General features: G+C 40.7%; 1 protein-coding gene across 2 annotated transcripts in view; it reads right to left on the reverse strand.

The window, feature by feature from the left end:
* Positions 1–16,091, reverse strand: part of SEPTIN7 (septin 7) — a 104,119-nt gene that overhangs the window by 20,162 nt on the left and 67,866 nt on the right. For both annotated transcript variants that reach the window (XM_075125622.1, XM_048837215.2), the window contains exons 5-7: positions 12,128–12,245; positions 10,389–10,481; positions 2,619–2,715 (exon numbers count right to left, since the gene is read on the reverse strand). In XM_075125622.1, the coding sequence (XP_074981723.1) occupies positions 2,619–2,715; positions 10,389–10,481; positions 12,128–12,245 (308 nt within the window). The remainder of the gene's footprint in view (positions 1–2,618; positions 2,716–10,388; positions 10,482–12,127; positions 12,246–16,091) is intronic.

The raw sequence follows: 16,091 nt of genomic DNA on the forward strand, positions 1-16,091 counted from the left end.
TGTTTTATGTATATTTACTTCAGAAAGACCAAATCAATTTTTAATTACACCCAATTAATCAAAAGTTCTTAAATTAAAAAGGAACTATGTAATCGGACAAAGAATCCTACAGTAAAAGAAAAATGTAGTACAATATATTGACAGCAAATCCCCTTTCAAAAATTTGCCAGTTTACTAAAATCCCAAATATACCAATGCACTCCTGATTTCCAAAGAGAAATTAAATTAAAGTACACAAATACCCACTGAATTTCATGCTAAAATTGGTGGTTCTATTTTAATTGCTAATTTACACAGAGTTTGAAAATCAAGAGCCTGTTAACTATACATTTATACAGATGAACACTAACCCAGAAGATGTAGGCCATTACATCACTGCTCAAGTGTATGAGACTGATAAGTGACTAAAATGGAAATTACATGTAGTTCTTTGCTTGTGAATCTGAAGTGTAGCTTTATTTACAGAATACAATATCTGGTGAGTTTGTGTTTATAGATGGGATGGCAATGTAAACCATGGGAGAATTCCAACAGGACTGGAATTCCAGCAGATCTACATAATGACCTGAGTGTCCGCTGTTAATGGTCCCAGAATCATTAGCAAACACTGAATCAGATCAGAGTTGTTATTGATGCTCGCCCTCTTCCCCCCACCCCCCAAACCACCACTCGGATCTGCACATTTAATGGATTCAGGTTAATTCTACACTTGCACTGTGGTCAGACTAACTGAGCAGACATTATCATCAAAGACCAGGACATAAACATAACTTTACTGAGAACAGTTCACTGCAAAAGAATATTCTGCAAAATTGCACCCCACTGATGATCTTTGTAAGACATCAAGTTCCTTGTTTCACTTTTATTTAGTATGTATTTAAATACACAGTGGCTGAGCAAATCAAGGCCATGCACTCGACCCAATGTATTTGCTTATAGATCAAAGAACTGTGAAAGACACTGTGAATGATTTCTCCACCAGACTGAAAGATAAGTAGTAAGAATAGTAGGAGGAATGGGGGAAGAATGGGAGACAATGGTATGGAGAAGGGGACATGGGAGACAGAGCCCCTGGCATATGGGAAAGGGGATCACAGAGTCCTGGCATTAGGAGCAGGGAGCTTGCGGAGGGGAATGGAGGAATGCAAGGAGCCCCTGGTGTGTGCTATCTAAGCTCAGCCTAGAAAAGCAACAAGGCTTGTGACCCTCTAATACAAATTCATGCAACAGCTATACTCTGCAGTTATTTTACTCCAAATAATTTTAATTTCTTCTTTGACATTCCATTTACATAACATGTGAAATCATACTCCCAATAAAGTATAGAGTTATAAAAGTTTGTTTTTAAAGTAAAAACGGTAGCACCATTTAATATTTCAAATGTCTAAACCAAGAGCCTGCCCCTGCCCCCTCCCAATGTTCTACTGCAGCTGGTTTATACTCTACACCAAAACCCATTTCCTGTCAGACATGCACTTCAAAGAACTACAGCACTTCCTTTAACATATTTGTAAAATATGCTGTTTTGTTTAGTGCTGCATTAACTTGGTTCACAGTTAAGCTGCTTTAAAAAAATTTGCTTCATAAAGTTTATAGATAAGAATTATTGTGGTAAACACAATGTAAAACAATCTATGGTGGTCACTCCAACGTATGTTGGAGTTGGGTGCATACATATGCAAACCAAAAATAAAATAAAACTTCACTTCGCAAAGGCAGCTGTTGAAGGCTCGGTGTTTGGGTTTTCATGTACCATATTTATCATGCATGCAAAGAGGTAATGAATGGTATGTAGCAGGCAAATAATATTAAATAATAATCGTTATCTCATAAAAACAGTTATCTTCAAATCTATACTAAAGCAGCAAACTATACCTATTTCCACTTACAACGGGTACAAAAAGCAAATATCAAACTTTAATTAGACTTTACATAGCGGAGAATGGCATTTGGGTTGTTAAATGAAAATGTATCTTTGAACTCAATGCGAGACGAAAACTTTCAGTATGCTCAACTCTAAGGTCAATGGCTTTAGGAAAAACAACAATTTATTATAGTCTAGTGAAAATAAGATGATCTGCCAGGAATTTTAAATTGTATTTATTCTAGCCTAGATGATCAAACAAACATCCCTAATGCAAAAGCCCCTGGAAACAAGAGACTAGGAAACTGATTGTTTATGTAATAAACCATATGGACATTTCTGCAACACTGAAGTGGAAATATTATGAGCACTAGTAAACAGCTGAACATCAAGCATAATCTTGTTTATGTAATGAAGTATGAACTGAAATTAAAGTAAGATACTGCAGTTTAATTACAGTTCACTGGAAGATACCTCCATGGGTCTTGAACAGATGATTCACAAGAAAAAAACTTAAGTATATCTTTTATAAAACATTTAACTTTGGCAAGACTGCATTTGTTCTGAGGCTGGAAAAAGGATGATTTACACAAATTGTAGCACTGCTGAACAAAATCTGCAGGTTTTATTAAGTTTTCAGTTGCAAATACTTTAATGTAAGTTAAAATGTTTGAAGCAAAGACTGCAGATTTATTTATAATCCAATGCACTTACATTACAATAAAAAAGCTACAAATACTGGAAAAAAGTTTACCTTCTGCAACACCCCAAGGATATTGCCTTCCTCTGACTCTCTTGCCATTGACTTCAATGATCGTATTACTTCCTACCACAGCAAGAGGTAAACGGTCCTAAAAGATAAACAGTATGATTTTTCAGTACCAATGTGTGTCTTCTGCCTAAAGATATTGAAATAAAGCATAAGTATAAACTTAATACAAAACAAAGTAGGGTTTTATTATTCTGTAATCCAGCTCACCAAAAGTTCAGGGAAGCTTGTACTATTACTGATATGTACCAGTTACAGGAGATTTATCCAGCTTTGAAATTCCCTGTATTCTGATTGGTCTGTAAGTCTGATTTAAAAATAACCACACAGCTATTTTTATAGGCCATAGAGCATGTAAACCATGTACTGATTAACAAGGATTGTCAGCCAGTCTGAGTAAAGGGTTTTGATCACTGGTTATTTCTCAACCTTTACAGTGATTATGCAATTCGCTATTCTTAATGGCTACTATAATGTTTGCTTTGACTGAATCTTGTACTCATAACTTTTGAGTTTATTGTCATCAAAAATGGCTGCCTTGGCTGATGCAGAACTCAAATTTACACACAAGAAAAGCTGTCAATTACTTGAAAGCAACATCTTACAAAGTTAACCCCATCTCTTCCCTATCTCTATTCTGCTTTTCACTCTACAGCAGAGGTGGGCAAACTACAGCCCGCAGGCCACATCCGGCCTGTGGGACTGTCCTGCCTGGTCCCTGAGCTCCCAACCGGGGAGGCTAGCCCCTGCTGTTCCCCTCCCCTGCAGCCTCACCTTGCCGTGCCACCAGCGCTCTGGCCCGCCACTCCTGCCGGGCAGTGCGGCGGTGTGGCTGCAAGCTCCTGCTGCTCTGAGTGGCATGGTAAAGGGGCGGGGGGGGGGGCAGTTGGATAGACGTGGGAGTCCCGGGGGGGGGGGGGGGGGAGGATGGGTTGGGGGTGCAGTCAGGGGACAGGGAATGGGGGGGTTGGATAGGGGTGGGAGTCCCGAGGGGCCTGTTGGGGGGCAGGGGGGTGGATAGGGGTCGGAGCAGTCAGGGGACAGGGAGCAGGGGAGATTGGATAGGAGGCAGGGTCCCAGGGGCAGTTAGGGGCGGGGGGTCCCAGGAGGGGGCCGTCAGGGGACAAGGAGCGGGGGGGGTGTGGTATTGGATGGGTCCGGAGTTCTGAGGGGGGCAATCGGGGCAGGAAGTGGGAAGGGACGGATGGGCGCAGGGGTCAGGCTGTTTGGGGAGGCACAGCCTTCCCTTTCCTGCCCTCCATACAGTTTTGGAATCCCAATGTGGCCCTTGGGCCAAAAGTTTGCCCACCCCTGCTCTACAGGCTAGCAAGATTCATCACCAGATCAACTCCTATATCTGTTTGTGTTTATCCTGGGAGAACCCTAGGTCTTCCCCATTCCAATTGTTTTCAATACACAATGCAAACAAAAATATTACATCTTTTCTAGGAAGAAGAACCTTGTTAAACCATTGGGAATAAAAAGAAATACATCTGGGGAAAGTGACTGAGGGAAACAAAATATGATGGAATGAAGTATGAGAGAAGGACCAAGGGTTTTCAATTGTTTAAAAGTTTGAGCTTTTCACACTTTGAGGGCCCTTTTCGGTTTTCTGCTGCTTTTCTCCTCAATTGCAGTTTTAGCATACCAATCACTAGAGGGTGCTTCTATTTAACTCAGTAGTAAGCATACCCTGTGCTGCTGCATACCTATGCTTTGGGCCTCCAAGTTTATTCCTTATTTAAAAAAATAAAACCCTATCAATTATTCTACAGCACTGGTTCAAAACACAAGAGTGTTACTGAAGTGTTCTCTACCACTGATTAATATTTTTAAAGAAGGGATTTAGCACAGGATATAGTTACTACATTCTACAGGAAATGCTTTTAAATAAATTTGTATTATGGCAGCACTCAGGACCCCCAAACAAAGTTCAAGGACCCACTATGCTACCCACAGTACAGACAAGATAGACTACAGCCATAGTTCACAAATGTACAGGTGGATGAAATGAACAATGGTGACAGATTGGAAGGATAAGGAGGTAATAAACCGTCATATAAGAGTTAAATGTATATTGACTATAGTTTTCATTCTAAAATTTATTTTTAAGTAGGGTTGTTAATTAATCGCAGTAACTCACGTGATTAACTAAAAAATTAATCGCGATTAAAAAATGACTCATGATGAATTGCTGTTTTAATTACACTGTTAAAGAACAGAATACCAATTGAAATTTATTAAATATTTTGAATGTTTTTCTACATTTTCAAATATATTGATTTCAATTACAACACAGAATAGAAAGTGTACAGTCACAGAATATCAGGGTTGGAAGGGACCCCTGAAGGTCATCTAGTCCAACCCCCCGCTCGAAGCAGGACCAATTCCCAGTTAAATCATCCCAGCCAGGGCTTTGTCAAGCCTGACCTTAAAAACCTCTAAGGAAGGAGATTCTACCACCTCCCTAGGTAACGCATTCCAGTGTTTCACCACCCTCTTAGTGAAAAAGTTTTTCCTAATATCCAATCTAAACCTCCCCCACTGCAACTTGAGACCATTACTCCTCGTTCTGTCATCTGCTACCATTGAGAACAGTCTAGAGCCATCCTCTTTGGAACCCCCTTTCAGGTAGTTGAAAGCAGCTATCAAATCCCCCCTCATTCTTCTCTTCTGCAGGCTAAACAATCCCAGCTCCCTCAGCCTCTCCTCATAAGTCATGTGTTCCAGACCCCTAATCATTTTTGTTGCCCTTCGCTGGACTCTCTCCAATTTATCCACATCCTTCTTGTAGTGTGAGGCCCAAAACTGGACACAGTACTCCAGATGAGGCCTCACCAATGTCGAATAGAGGGGAACGATCACGTCCCTCGATCTGCTCGCTATGCCCCTACTTATCCATCCCAAAATGCCATTGGCCTTCTTGGCAACAAGGGCACACTGCTGACTCATATCCAGCTTCTCGTCCACTGTCACCCCTAGGTCCTTTTCCGCAGAACTGCTGCCTAGCCATTCGGTCCCTAGTCTGTAGCGGTGCATTGGATTCTTCCATCCTAAGTGCAGGACCCTGCACTTATCCTTATTGAACCTCATCAGATTTCTTTTGGCCCAATCCTCCAATTTGTCTAGGTCCTTCTGTATCCTATCCCTCCCCTCCAGCGTATCTACCACTCTTCCCAGTTTAGTATCATCCGCAAATTTGCTGAGAGTGCAATCCACACCATCCTCCAGATCATTTATGAAGATATTGAACAAAACTGGCCCCAGGACCAACCCTTGGGGCACTCCACTTGATACCGGCTGCCAACTAGACATAGAGCCATTGATCACTACCCGTTGAGCCCGACAATCTAGCCAGCTTTCTACCCACCTTATAGTGCATTCATCCAGCCCATACTTCCTTAACTTGCTGACAAGAATACTGTGGGAGACAGTGTCAAAAGCTTTGCTAAAATCAAGAAACAATACATCCACTGCTTTCCCTTCATCCACAGAACCAGTAATCTCATCATAAAAGGCACTTTATATTGTTATTAAAATATTTGCACTGTAAAAGTTAAACAAAACAGTATTTTTCAATTCACCTCATAAAAGTACTGTAGTGCAATCTCTTTATTGTGAAAGTGCAAATGTAGATTTTTTTTTTTTTTGGGTTACATAACTGCACTCAAAAACAAAACAATGTAAAACTTTAGAGCCTACAAGTCCACTCAGTCCTACTTCTTTTTCAGCCAATTGCTAAGACAAACAAGTCTGTTTACATTTCCATGCTGATGATGCTCGTTAAAAAAATAATGCGTCAATTAAATTTGTGACTGAACTCCTTGGGGGAGAACTGTATGTCCCCTGCTCTATGTTTTACTCGCATTCTGCCATATATTTCATGTTAAAGCAGTCTTGGATGATGACCCAGCATGTTGTTTGTTTGAAGAACACTTTCACTGCAGATTTGACGAAATGCAAAGAATGTAATGTGAGATTTCTAAAGATAGCTGCAGCACTTGACCCAAGGTTTAAGAATCGGAAGTGCCTTCCAAAATCTGAGAGGGACGAGGTGTGGAGCATGAATCATAGAATATCAGGGTTGGAAGGGACCTCAGGAGGTCATCTAGTCCAACCCCCTGCTCAAAGCAGGACCAATCCCCAATTTTTTCCCCAGATCCCTAAATGGCCCCCTCAAGGATTGAACTCACAACCCTGGGTTTAGCAGACCAATGCTCATCCCTTCCCCCCCATGCTTTCAGAAGTCTTAAAAGAGCAACAGTCCAATGCAGGAACTACAGAAACCGAACCACCAAAATAGAAAATCAACCTTCTGCTGGTGACAGCTGACTCAGATGGAGAAAATGAACATGCGTCAGTCTGCACCGTTTTGGATGGTTATCGAGCAGAACCCATCATCATCATGGATGCATGTCCTCTGGAATGGTGGTTGAAGCATGAAGGGACATACAAATCTTTAGAGCATCTGGCATGTAAATATATTGTGACACCGGCTCCAACAGTGCCATGAGAACATTTGTTCTCACTTTCAGGTGACATTGTAAACAAGAAGCGGGCAGCATTGTTTCCAGCACATGTAAACAAACTTGTCTGAGCAACTGGCTGAACACGAAATAGGACTGAGTGGACATGTAGGTTCTAAAGTTTGACGTTTTATTTTTGAATGCAGTAATTTTTGTGCATAATTCTAAATTTGTAAGTTCAACTTTCATTATAAAGAGATTGCACTACAGTACTCATATTAAGTGAATTGAAAAATACTGTTTTATTTTTACAGTGCAAATATTTAAAAATAAAGTGAGCACTGTGCACTTTGTATTCTGCACTGAAACTGAAATCAATATATTTGAAAATGTGGAAAACATCCAAAAAATTTTAAATAAATGGTATTCTATTATAGTTTAACAGCACGATTAATTTTTTTAATCACTTGACAGCCCTACTTTTAAGCAGGGTGTTAGATTATTCAAAAGCTCATTAAAATGGTCTCCAGAAAAAGGAAAAAGTCATTAATTCCAACAAAATTGCCATCTACAGGCTTGAGTGAAGTTTCTGTGTGGTCTATTTGGGGAGGATGGGGCCTGAGTTTAGTGGCCTGCTAAGCAAGGGTAAGAACTTCCTAACAAGGTTCTAGCCAGCATCCTTCGTTCCCTACTACCTTTAGCATCCCTTGACAAGGAGGTGGGTCTAATTTAGGGAGAACAGGAGTTTAAAAAGCCAGCTCGCAAGCAGAGGAGCTAGTGAACAGGAGCAGCAAACAGGGGAGTTCAGTGAGGGAGTTCTCCAGGTGAAGGAGGAGTGAGTACGTGATCCTTGGGGTGAGTTTGTTGTGTGCTTGCTTGCCATATGCCTGCTTGATTGAAGTTTATAGTTTGGTCTGTGTGTTGAGCCTAGGCTGAGAGTTTCCTAAAAAGTTTCTAGCCTGCCATCCTTTTATACTTAGAATCTCTTGACAAGGGGGCAGGGCTAACTCAGGGAGAACAGGGGTTTAAAAAGCCAGCTTGTAATTGTACAGATGTGACACCGTATGCTCTCTAGTGTAGACATAGCCTTAGGCTTCTTGGTAGCAGTCTCGGGAACGCTTTCAGTTCCACACGCAGAGACAGACAGGCTGAACTGCAGGGTATTAATGAACGGATGAGATGATGGTGTTCAGAGGAGGGGTTTAGGTTTATCAGGAACTGGGGAACCTTTTGGGAAAGGAGGAGCCTACATAGGAAAGATGGGCTACACCTAAACCACCACAGAACCAGACTTTTTAAAGCATATAAAATTTAAAAAGTCACAGAGGAGTTTTTAAACTAAGGATCGGAGGAATGATCACAGGTGCAGATGAGCTAGTGAACAGGGGACTTTTGCGAGAGAGTTCAGAGAGGGAGCGAGAGAGCCAGAGACACCTAATAAATATTCTCTAACTTAGGCCAATAATCACCCCACTCAAAAAAAATATACACACAGAGAACAACCAACCAACCCTGCAAGATTAAAAATAATCAAGGCAGAAGTCGAGCAACAGAGTCAGGGAGCTATCCAGTTTATTGCACTGAATGCAGCATGTATGTTTACCTGCCTTGTGGGGAGGTGGCATGTTTGTGCATTTGGTGCAAGCAACTCATGGCCCTCAGAGACAGAGTACGGGCTCTTGAAACCAGAGTGACTGAACTGGAGACAGAGAGAGACAAAATGGTAGACAGACGAGACTTTCCGGGACACAGCAGAACAGTCCCATCCCAGTCTGACAGCCTTTATGTTGCTGAGGAGGATGAAAGTCTTGAGGAAGGAGAACATCAAGCTGGAGTGGAGAGAAATGATCCCTTAGTTGGAACCCTTCTTCCAGATGATGCCATGGCATCCTCTCGCACTGAGGATACCTCTCCAGGGGCGGGGATCCCTGTTATTAGGAAGGGTCAGGCAATAGTAATGGGGGATTTGATTATTATAAACATATAGTTGGGTTTATGATGTCCAGGAGAAATGCATGGTGAATTGCCTGATGAGCATGAAGGTTATAGATCTCAAGACATTTAGACAGACTTATGTGCAGTACTGGGGAGGAGCTGGTGGTCGTGGTACACTCGTTGAGGATGGATTAAATTATGTTGACAGGAGGGCTCTCTCCTGTCAGCACAGAGCAGCTATACAAGAGGTCTTACAGTGGTGCAGTTGCATCAGTACAGATGTGACACCGTATGCTCTCTAGTGTAGACATAGCCTTAGGCTTCTTGGTAGCAGTCTCGGGAACGCTTTCAGTTCCACACGCAGAGACAGACAGGCTGAACTGCAGGGTATCAATGAACGGATGAGATGATGGTGTTCAGAGGAGGGGTTTAGGTTTATCAGGAACTGGGGAACCTTTTGGGAAAGGAGGAGCCTACATAGGAAAGATGGGCTACACCTAAACCACCACAGAACCAGACTTTTTAAAGCATATAAAATTTAAAAAATCACAGAGGAGTTTTTAAACTAAGGATCGGAGGAATGATCACAGGTGCAGAGAAGCACATGGTTCAGACAGACACATCCTGTAGTGGAGGATTTATTAAAGGGGATACTCTATATTCTAATAAAGAGGAGAGGATATAACTTAAGTAAATACAGGTAGGAACTGAAGAGAAGCAGTCAAACAAAAGTCCCATTCCATCACATCACATGAAGGCAGACAACTAAAGACTGACAAATTTATAAGTGCTATGGTTGAGTCTAAATACTAAGATAGGTGAACTTGAATGCCTGCTATTAAATGAGGATATTGATATAACAGGCAACATAAGAACTTGGTGCAATAATGATCACCAATGGGACACAGTAATACCAGGCTACAAAATATACAGGAATGGCAGAGTAGGTTGGGGAGTGGCAGTATACGTGTAAGTCAGCAGAGTAAATATCTTAAATGAATCAAACAGTATCAAAGAATTTCTATGGATAGAAATTCCATGATTGAATAATAAGAGTATAGCAGTAGGAGTATGCTACCAGTCACTATACTGGTGACTGTGAAATGCTCAGGGAAATTAGAGGCTACAAAAACAGAAAACCTAATAATAATGGTGACTTTCAGCTATCCCCATGTTGTCTGAGAACATGTGGGCTCAGGATGGGATGCAGAGATAAAATTCCTGGACACCATTAATGACTGCTTCTTGGAGCAGCTAGTCCTGGAGCCCTCAAAAAGGGCAAGATATTCCCTCACCCCTAAAATGAAATTATCTAGTTGTGAACAATATGTTGCAAAACACAAAAATTATCTACCTTTATCTTTTTAACCAGCTTATTCTCTTCTTCATCATCTGTTTCTGGAAATTCGTATATTTTAATTTTGTGCTCTTGGATTTCTTTCATAATCTAAAAGAGAAAACACTGAGTTACTAACAGTCAAACAATCAGTAAAATTATTACTGAAGCATGCATTATTTACTTGCTGTTACCTGGTCATTCTACTCCCTCCATTTGGCATTGGGGAATTCTCTTTTTTAAACTGACTTCTGCAATGAAGTTAATGCCTCAGATGACTGCTAGTGTATGTGAAAGATAGGTGTAGTACGGTCAGCAAATCTCCCAATAATCTAACTTTTGGAAACTTGCCTGAAATTTAACCTTGGAATTTTCCATTTATTGCACATAATCTAAATAAACTGTTCTTCAAGTTCTACTGTAGTTACTGTTGTCACTCCTACTTCTGTTCACCTCCAGCTCAGCTGAATTGGCACTGCTTGAAGCAGTATCACCTGCCTGTCCCTCTCTGCAGAATTTGAGGCAGGTGGACTGACTCCAGTGGCAAGCATAGAACAAAAATGAAAATGTTAGTGAAAATTTAAGAGCAGCTGAGTGTCTTAAAAAATTAAGACACTCACTCTCCTAATTTCTAAATTACCTATTTGCAAGTTATTTTTAATAAATCTGATTTCAGTTGTCCAGAATTTTGGAACAGGAAAGGGCTATACCATTTCAAGACAGACATTGGCTAGAGGATGTAGTGTTTGGTATATCATTTTGCAGCTTGAGAGAGGTTTCTAGTATGCAACTCTAGTGCAAGGTTTTATTTTCAGGAGAAATTGAAGAATGGCAACAAAAATATACAACATATTAAACAAGTTGCATACTTATTACCAATAAGCAACAACATTCTGCCACGTTCCTCCTATCCTTGTACATGAAGTTTTACATCAGAGAAATATCACAAAATGGAATTCATGTCTGCTCTCCCATCGAGACCAGGAGTTGCATTCCCTTTATAGTCCCAAACCCAATTTTTTCACCATGCTGTCTACCTAACTTATATTACAACTGTCTTTTCAGAAGCTAGATCCTCTAGAAACTTGCACTAGAAACAGTACAAAAAAACCCTTGCCTCTTCACTTTCCCATCCTGTCTCCCCACACTCCCCCAAAAAGAACAAATTATGCCACTGCGATTATTCACTCTGTAGCCACTGAGGAGATGAATCTTAAGCCCACTCTACAAATCTAATGCATTTAGAACAATTTTGCAGCCACACCTATATTACAATATCACTACCTTTAAAATTTAAATACTGGAGTTCTGATAAGAAGGTTAAGACTAACTATCACATATAATGTCCTTTAGCTAACTACTTGCTCTTCTTTAGTCTTGATGGTTTCATGCACTTAATTTGTTACCATTTCCATATAACTAATGAGACTGGTAAAACAGGCATTATTTCACACTTCGTTCTATAACTATCTCAACTTTGAAAGCTCTCTTTCATGCTGTCGCTGTTAAAAGACACAAATTCAGTGAACATATTTCACTCATCAAGAATCCCACAGCACTTTTAATATTTCTCCCCCAAGGATAAGATCGTTCCACCAATATATTCAAAACTAGTGGTATATGTTACTCAGTTTTGCAGCTTTGAGGTACTGCTTCGGGGTTTAATCTTAACTGTATGAAAAATTAAAACTAGCCACATGGAAACCAAAGCGCTAAATCAGGCTATGTTGTAAATATAGATGAGTCTTTCAACTCACCTGTTTTTTAAATTGTTGGCATTCCTCAGGTGTAAGTGTGTCTGCTTTGGCAATAAGTGGAATGATATTGACTTTTTCATGCAGGCGCTTCATAAACTCAATATCCAAAGGCTTAAGTCTGAAAAACAAATTAAGTTCTTGTAATTTAAATTCTTTAAGCACTGAACATTAGATCCCCTAAAAAAATATGCTGTTTTCCATAGCATTTATCAAACTTAAGACTGTAAGAACAGCCATACTGGGTCAGACAAAAGGTCCATCTAGTCCAGTATCCTGTCTTCTGACAGTGGCCAATGCCAGGTGCCCCAGAGGGAATGAACAGAACAGGTATTCATCAAGTGATCCATCCCCCGTCGCCCATTCTTTCGAAAACTCCCCTCCTTGAGGAAAATGCAACCAATTTTAATCCACTTCAACTCTCATGTAGTGTTTAAGGCTAAACTCTTTCAACGTACAGCTCATATGCGCCCGATAGGCAGTCCTGCCTGCGCTTTGGAAACGCTGACTTACTGGAAGTAAAATGGATGAGTGCTCTTGTTACTGCATAAGTATCTTTAACAGTAGCAATAGGATATTGTTCACTTTAATAATATGATGCTTGAAAGAAAGTTCTGGAGACAAGAAGAAGGTGGAATACCACTGAACATTTATATAATGTGGGCTATAGGTTTCTTGATAATGCTACAGGAGAGATTAACTGGAGCATGAACTCCAGGTCTGTAAATTTTAAAGTGTTCAATTTTATTCTTTGGAAAATAATTTTCAAGTTATTTCTTTTGACAGACTGAGAAGCCACAGGACTGACTAAAATAAAAAGCAAGCTTCCTTACATAGCACTACCAAAAATCTTCAGATTTGACATTCAGAAATACCTTTGTTTATTCCAAGCCTGGGCCCCTCAAACAGGGAGACCACCAACTATGGTTATGTAATATGGACAAGTATCCACCAGGATGATATCAAACTCATTTTCATTTGTTTCTCCATACCTGATGGTAAGACCATCATCAAGACTACAATCATAGGAAGAGATGATCTTGTTAGTGATGGACATGGGACACTTCAGACATGATTTACAACTTTGTTTAGCATTTCTGTTTGTTCAGGGTAAAGCAGTTCTATTGTACAAAAACTGTAAGTTTTCCCCAGAGCTCTAAAAATTGGCAGTCTTCCTACACTTTATTCTCGTGCATTTTTTCCTAATTTTATCATGGCAGGAATTCATTAATGCCATTCACCATTCTTTAAACCAAAAGACCTAAATAATCTAAATACTCAAACTTCTTAAACCTTGCCTACCATAACGATGCACAATTAGATAATTTGCTGTATAGTGCTAAACCTTCCATCAATCCTGTGAAACAACCGGACGTTCCCAATACAGTTTGTTGTAAAAGCACTTTAGTGTTCTGAACCACCATAATGTGAGAGAAATTCAGATGCAGCTGACCCATGAAGCAGCTAACCTTGTTAAGCACACTTTTCCAACTTCCTAAGCCCTGAGATTATGACTCTCCATGCAGTAAATCACCCTTTGTGGTTGCCACATCTCAAAAAAGATATATTGGAATTGGAAAGGTTCAAAAAAAAAGAAACAAAAATAATTAGGGATTTGGAACAGCTTCCATATTAGGAGAGATTAATAAGACTAGGACTTTTCAGCTTGGAAAAGAGATGACTAAGGGGGGATATGACAGAGGTCTATAAAATCATGACTGGTATGGAGGAAGTAAATAAGGAAGTGTTATTTGTTCCTTCTCATAACACAAGAACTAGGAGTCACCAAATGAAATTAATAGGCAGCAGGTTTAAAACAAAGGGAAGTATTTCTTCACAAAACACACAGTCAAAAAAAGAACTAGATAAATTCATGGAGGATAGCTCCGACAATGGCTATTAGCCAGGATGGGCAGGGATGGTGTCCCTAGCCTCTGATTGCCAGAAGCTCAGAATGGGCAACGGAATGGATCACTTGATGATTACCTGTTCTTTTCATTCCCTCTGGTGTTGGCCACTGTCAGAAGATAGGATATTGGGCTAGATGGACCTTTGGTCTGACCCAGTATGGCCATTCTTATGTTATGTTTGATATGACCCATCAAGAACATGATCTGAAAAGAAAGCCAATTCCTATCTCTATACAAATAAACTTCATGGTGCAGCAGTTTCCCATGGAGCTGACCTCTGTTCAGAACTTGTCAAGGCCACCCCTATAGCCTAAGGCTGTGGTTCCCAAAATTTTTGGGGTCACACCCCCCCTTACCCTTGTCTGACCCTCCCACACCGAAGCTGCAGTCAGGAGCAGGGTGGGCGGCTCCTGGGGGATGGGTAGGAGAACATGGACAAGGTTAAAGGGGGGCAAGGCTGGGGCCACAGCTGTGGCCAGGGGCTGGGACCAGGGCCTCAACGAGGCCACAATCAGGGACCGAGGCTGGTTATGGAGCTGTGGTCAGGGGCCAAGGCTGGGGCCAGTTGCAGAGCTGGGGCCATGGCCAGAGCAGAGTGGGGCTGGGTTGTGCTCCCTCCCTGTCCCCCATGAGGGCTAGCTCGGGCTCCCCCAAATGTTCCTCCACACTCCCCATAGTTTGGGGACCTCTGGCGTAAGGGCTAAGTTTGATAAGAAAGCAACAGAAGTGAATCTATCTCCCCTTTGACAAGAGATACCTAGCAGTGCGGTCAACCCCCTTTCGCTTAGAGAATAGCAGCTCAAATTCAGAGTCTGTTCTCTTGCCTGCCAACAACAACATTAGGCCACTTGAATGGTTCTCTCCTCTTATTTATTTGGAACAGAGCACAAATTGCAAGATTTACTTAAAATGTACTCTACAGTTACAACTGTTTCCCAGTTTAAACTGAAACTGACCTACATTTAATTCAATATTCTGAAAAGAGCGAAGAACTTTGAGTGTCAAATGTCAACAGTACAGTGGCACATTCTTCACCTAGATGATTGTTCGATAAAATAGAATAACCATTTGGGTATCAATAGGGAATAAAGTTTGTTACTTTCATTTATTTCTTAGATTCTGTGCTTTAATATTCTAATATTTTAAATGTAAAATGTATTAGACAAATATAGAGTTGAGGCATTATGACAAAACAGCTAGACCTCCAAGACTAATACTCCAGGAATGTATCTTGGAAATGTGCTTCTCTGATATAACATGTACAGATATGACTTCAATAAAAAGCTACATTATAAAAAAAGTTTATACTGGATTAGATCAGGCCATTGTCAACAGATTTGACTTTGTTTATATTTATACTTGCTTCTCATTTAAATTTCTCCCCCACACTTGAATTTAGTACAGGACTGTTTAGGCCAGATTGCCAGAACTGGAGGTTTTCCGCCTTCCTCTGTAGCATGGGTCACGGGTCACTTGCTGGAGGATTCTCTTCTCCTTGAAGTCTTTAAACCATGATTTGAGGACTTCAATAGCTCAGATATAGGTGAGAGGTTTATCGCAGGAAGGGGTGGGTGAGATTCTGTGGCCTGCATTATGCAGGAGGTCAGACTAGATGATCATAATGGTCCCTTCTGACCTTAATATCTATGAATGGATACTACATTTGCAGGGGCAACACAAGCTTCCGCATTCCACCAAAATAACCTACTCCTGGTCTAAAGGACAAATCCTATGGCTGAGAATTCTGTTCAGCTTCCATGCTGATTAAGTTATCTGAAGGGCCAAGACAGTTAACAAGACTGGCAATTGCATGAAGAGGTCCACCATGAGTGGATTTATTCAGTTTATTTCACTTAAGCAGCTGGGGAAACTGGATTCAAATCAGCAAAAGGCGGTGTACACTTCAACTCATCTTGTACTTTTAAAATCTATGAGAAATAGAGATTGTTTGTTCCCATAGACAAATACTGGAATCTTATTTATTCAGTGCTATTGAACCCAGACGAGCTGGCAAAGGCTAAAATTTTCTAAAATGCTACATGCACCTGAATTTCTTT

Source organism: Caretta caretta, chromosome 2 (assembly GCF_965140235.1).
Source record: "Caretta caretta isolate rCarCar2 chromosome 2, rCarCar1.hap1, whole genome shotgun sequence".
NCBI classification, from domain to species: Eukaryota; Metazoa; Chordata; order Testudines; family Cheloniidae; genus Caretta; species Caretta caretta.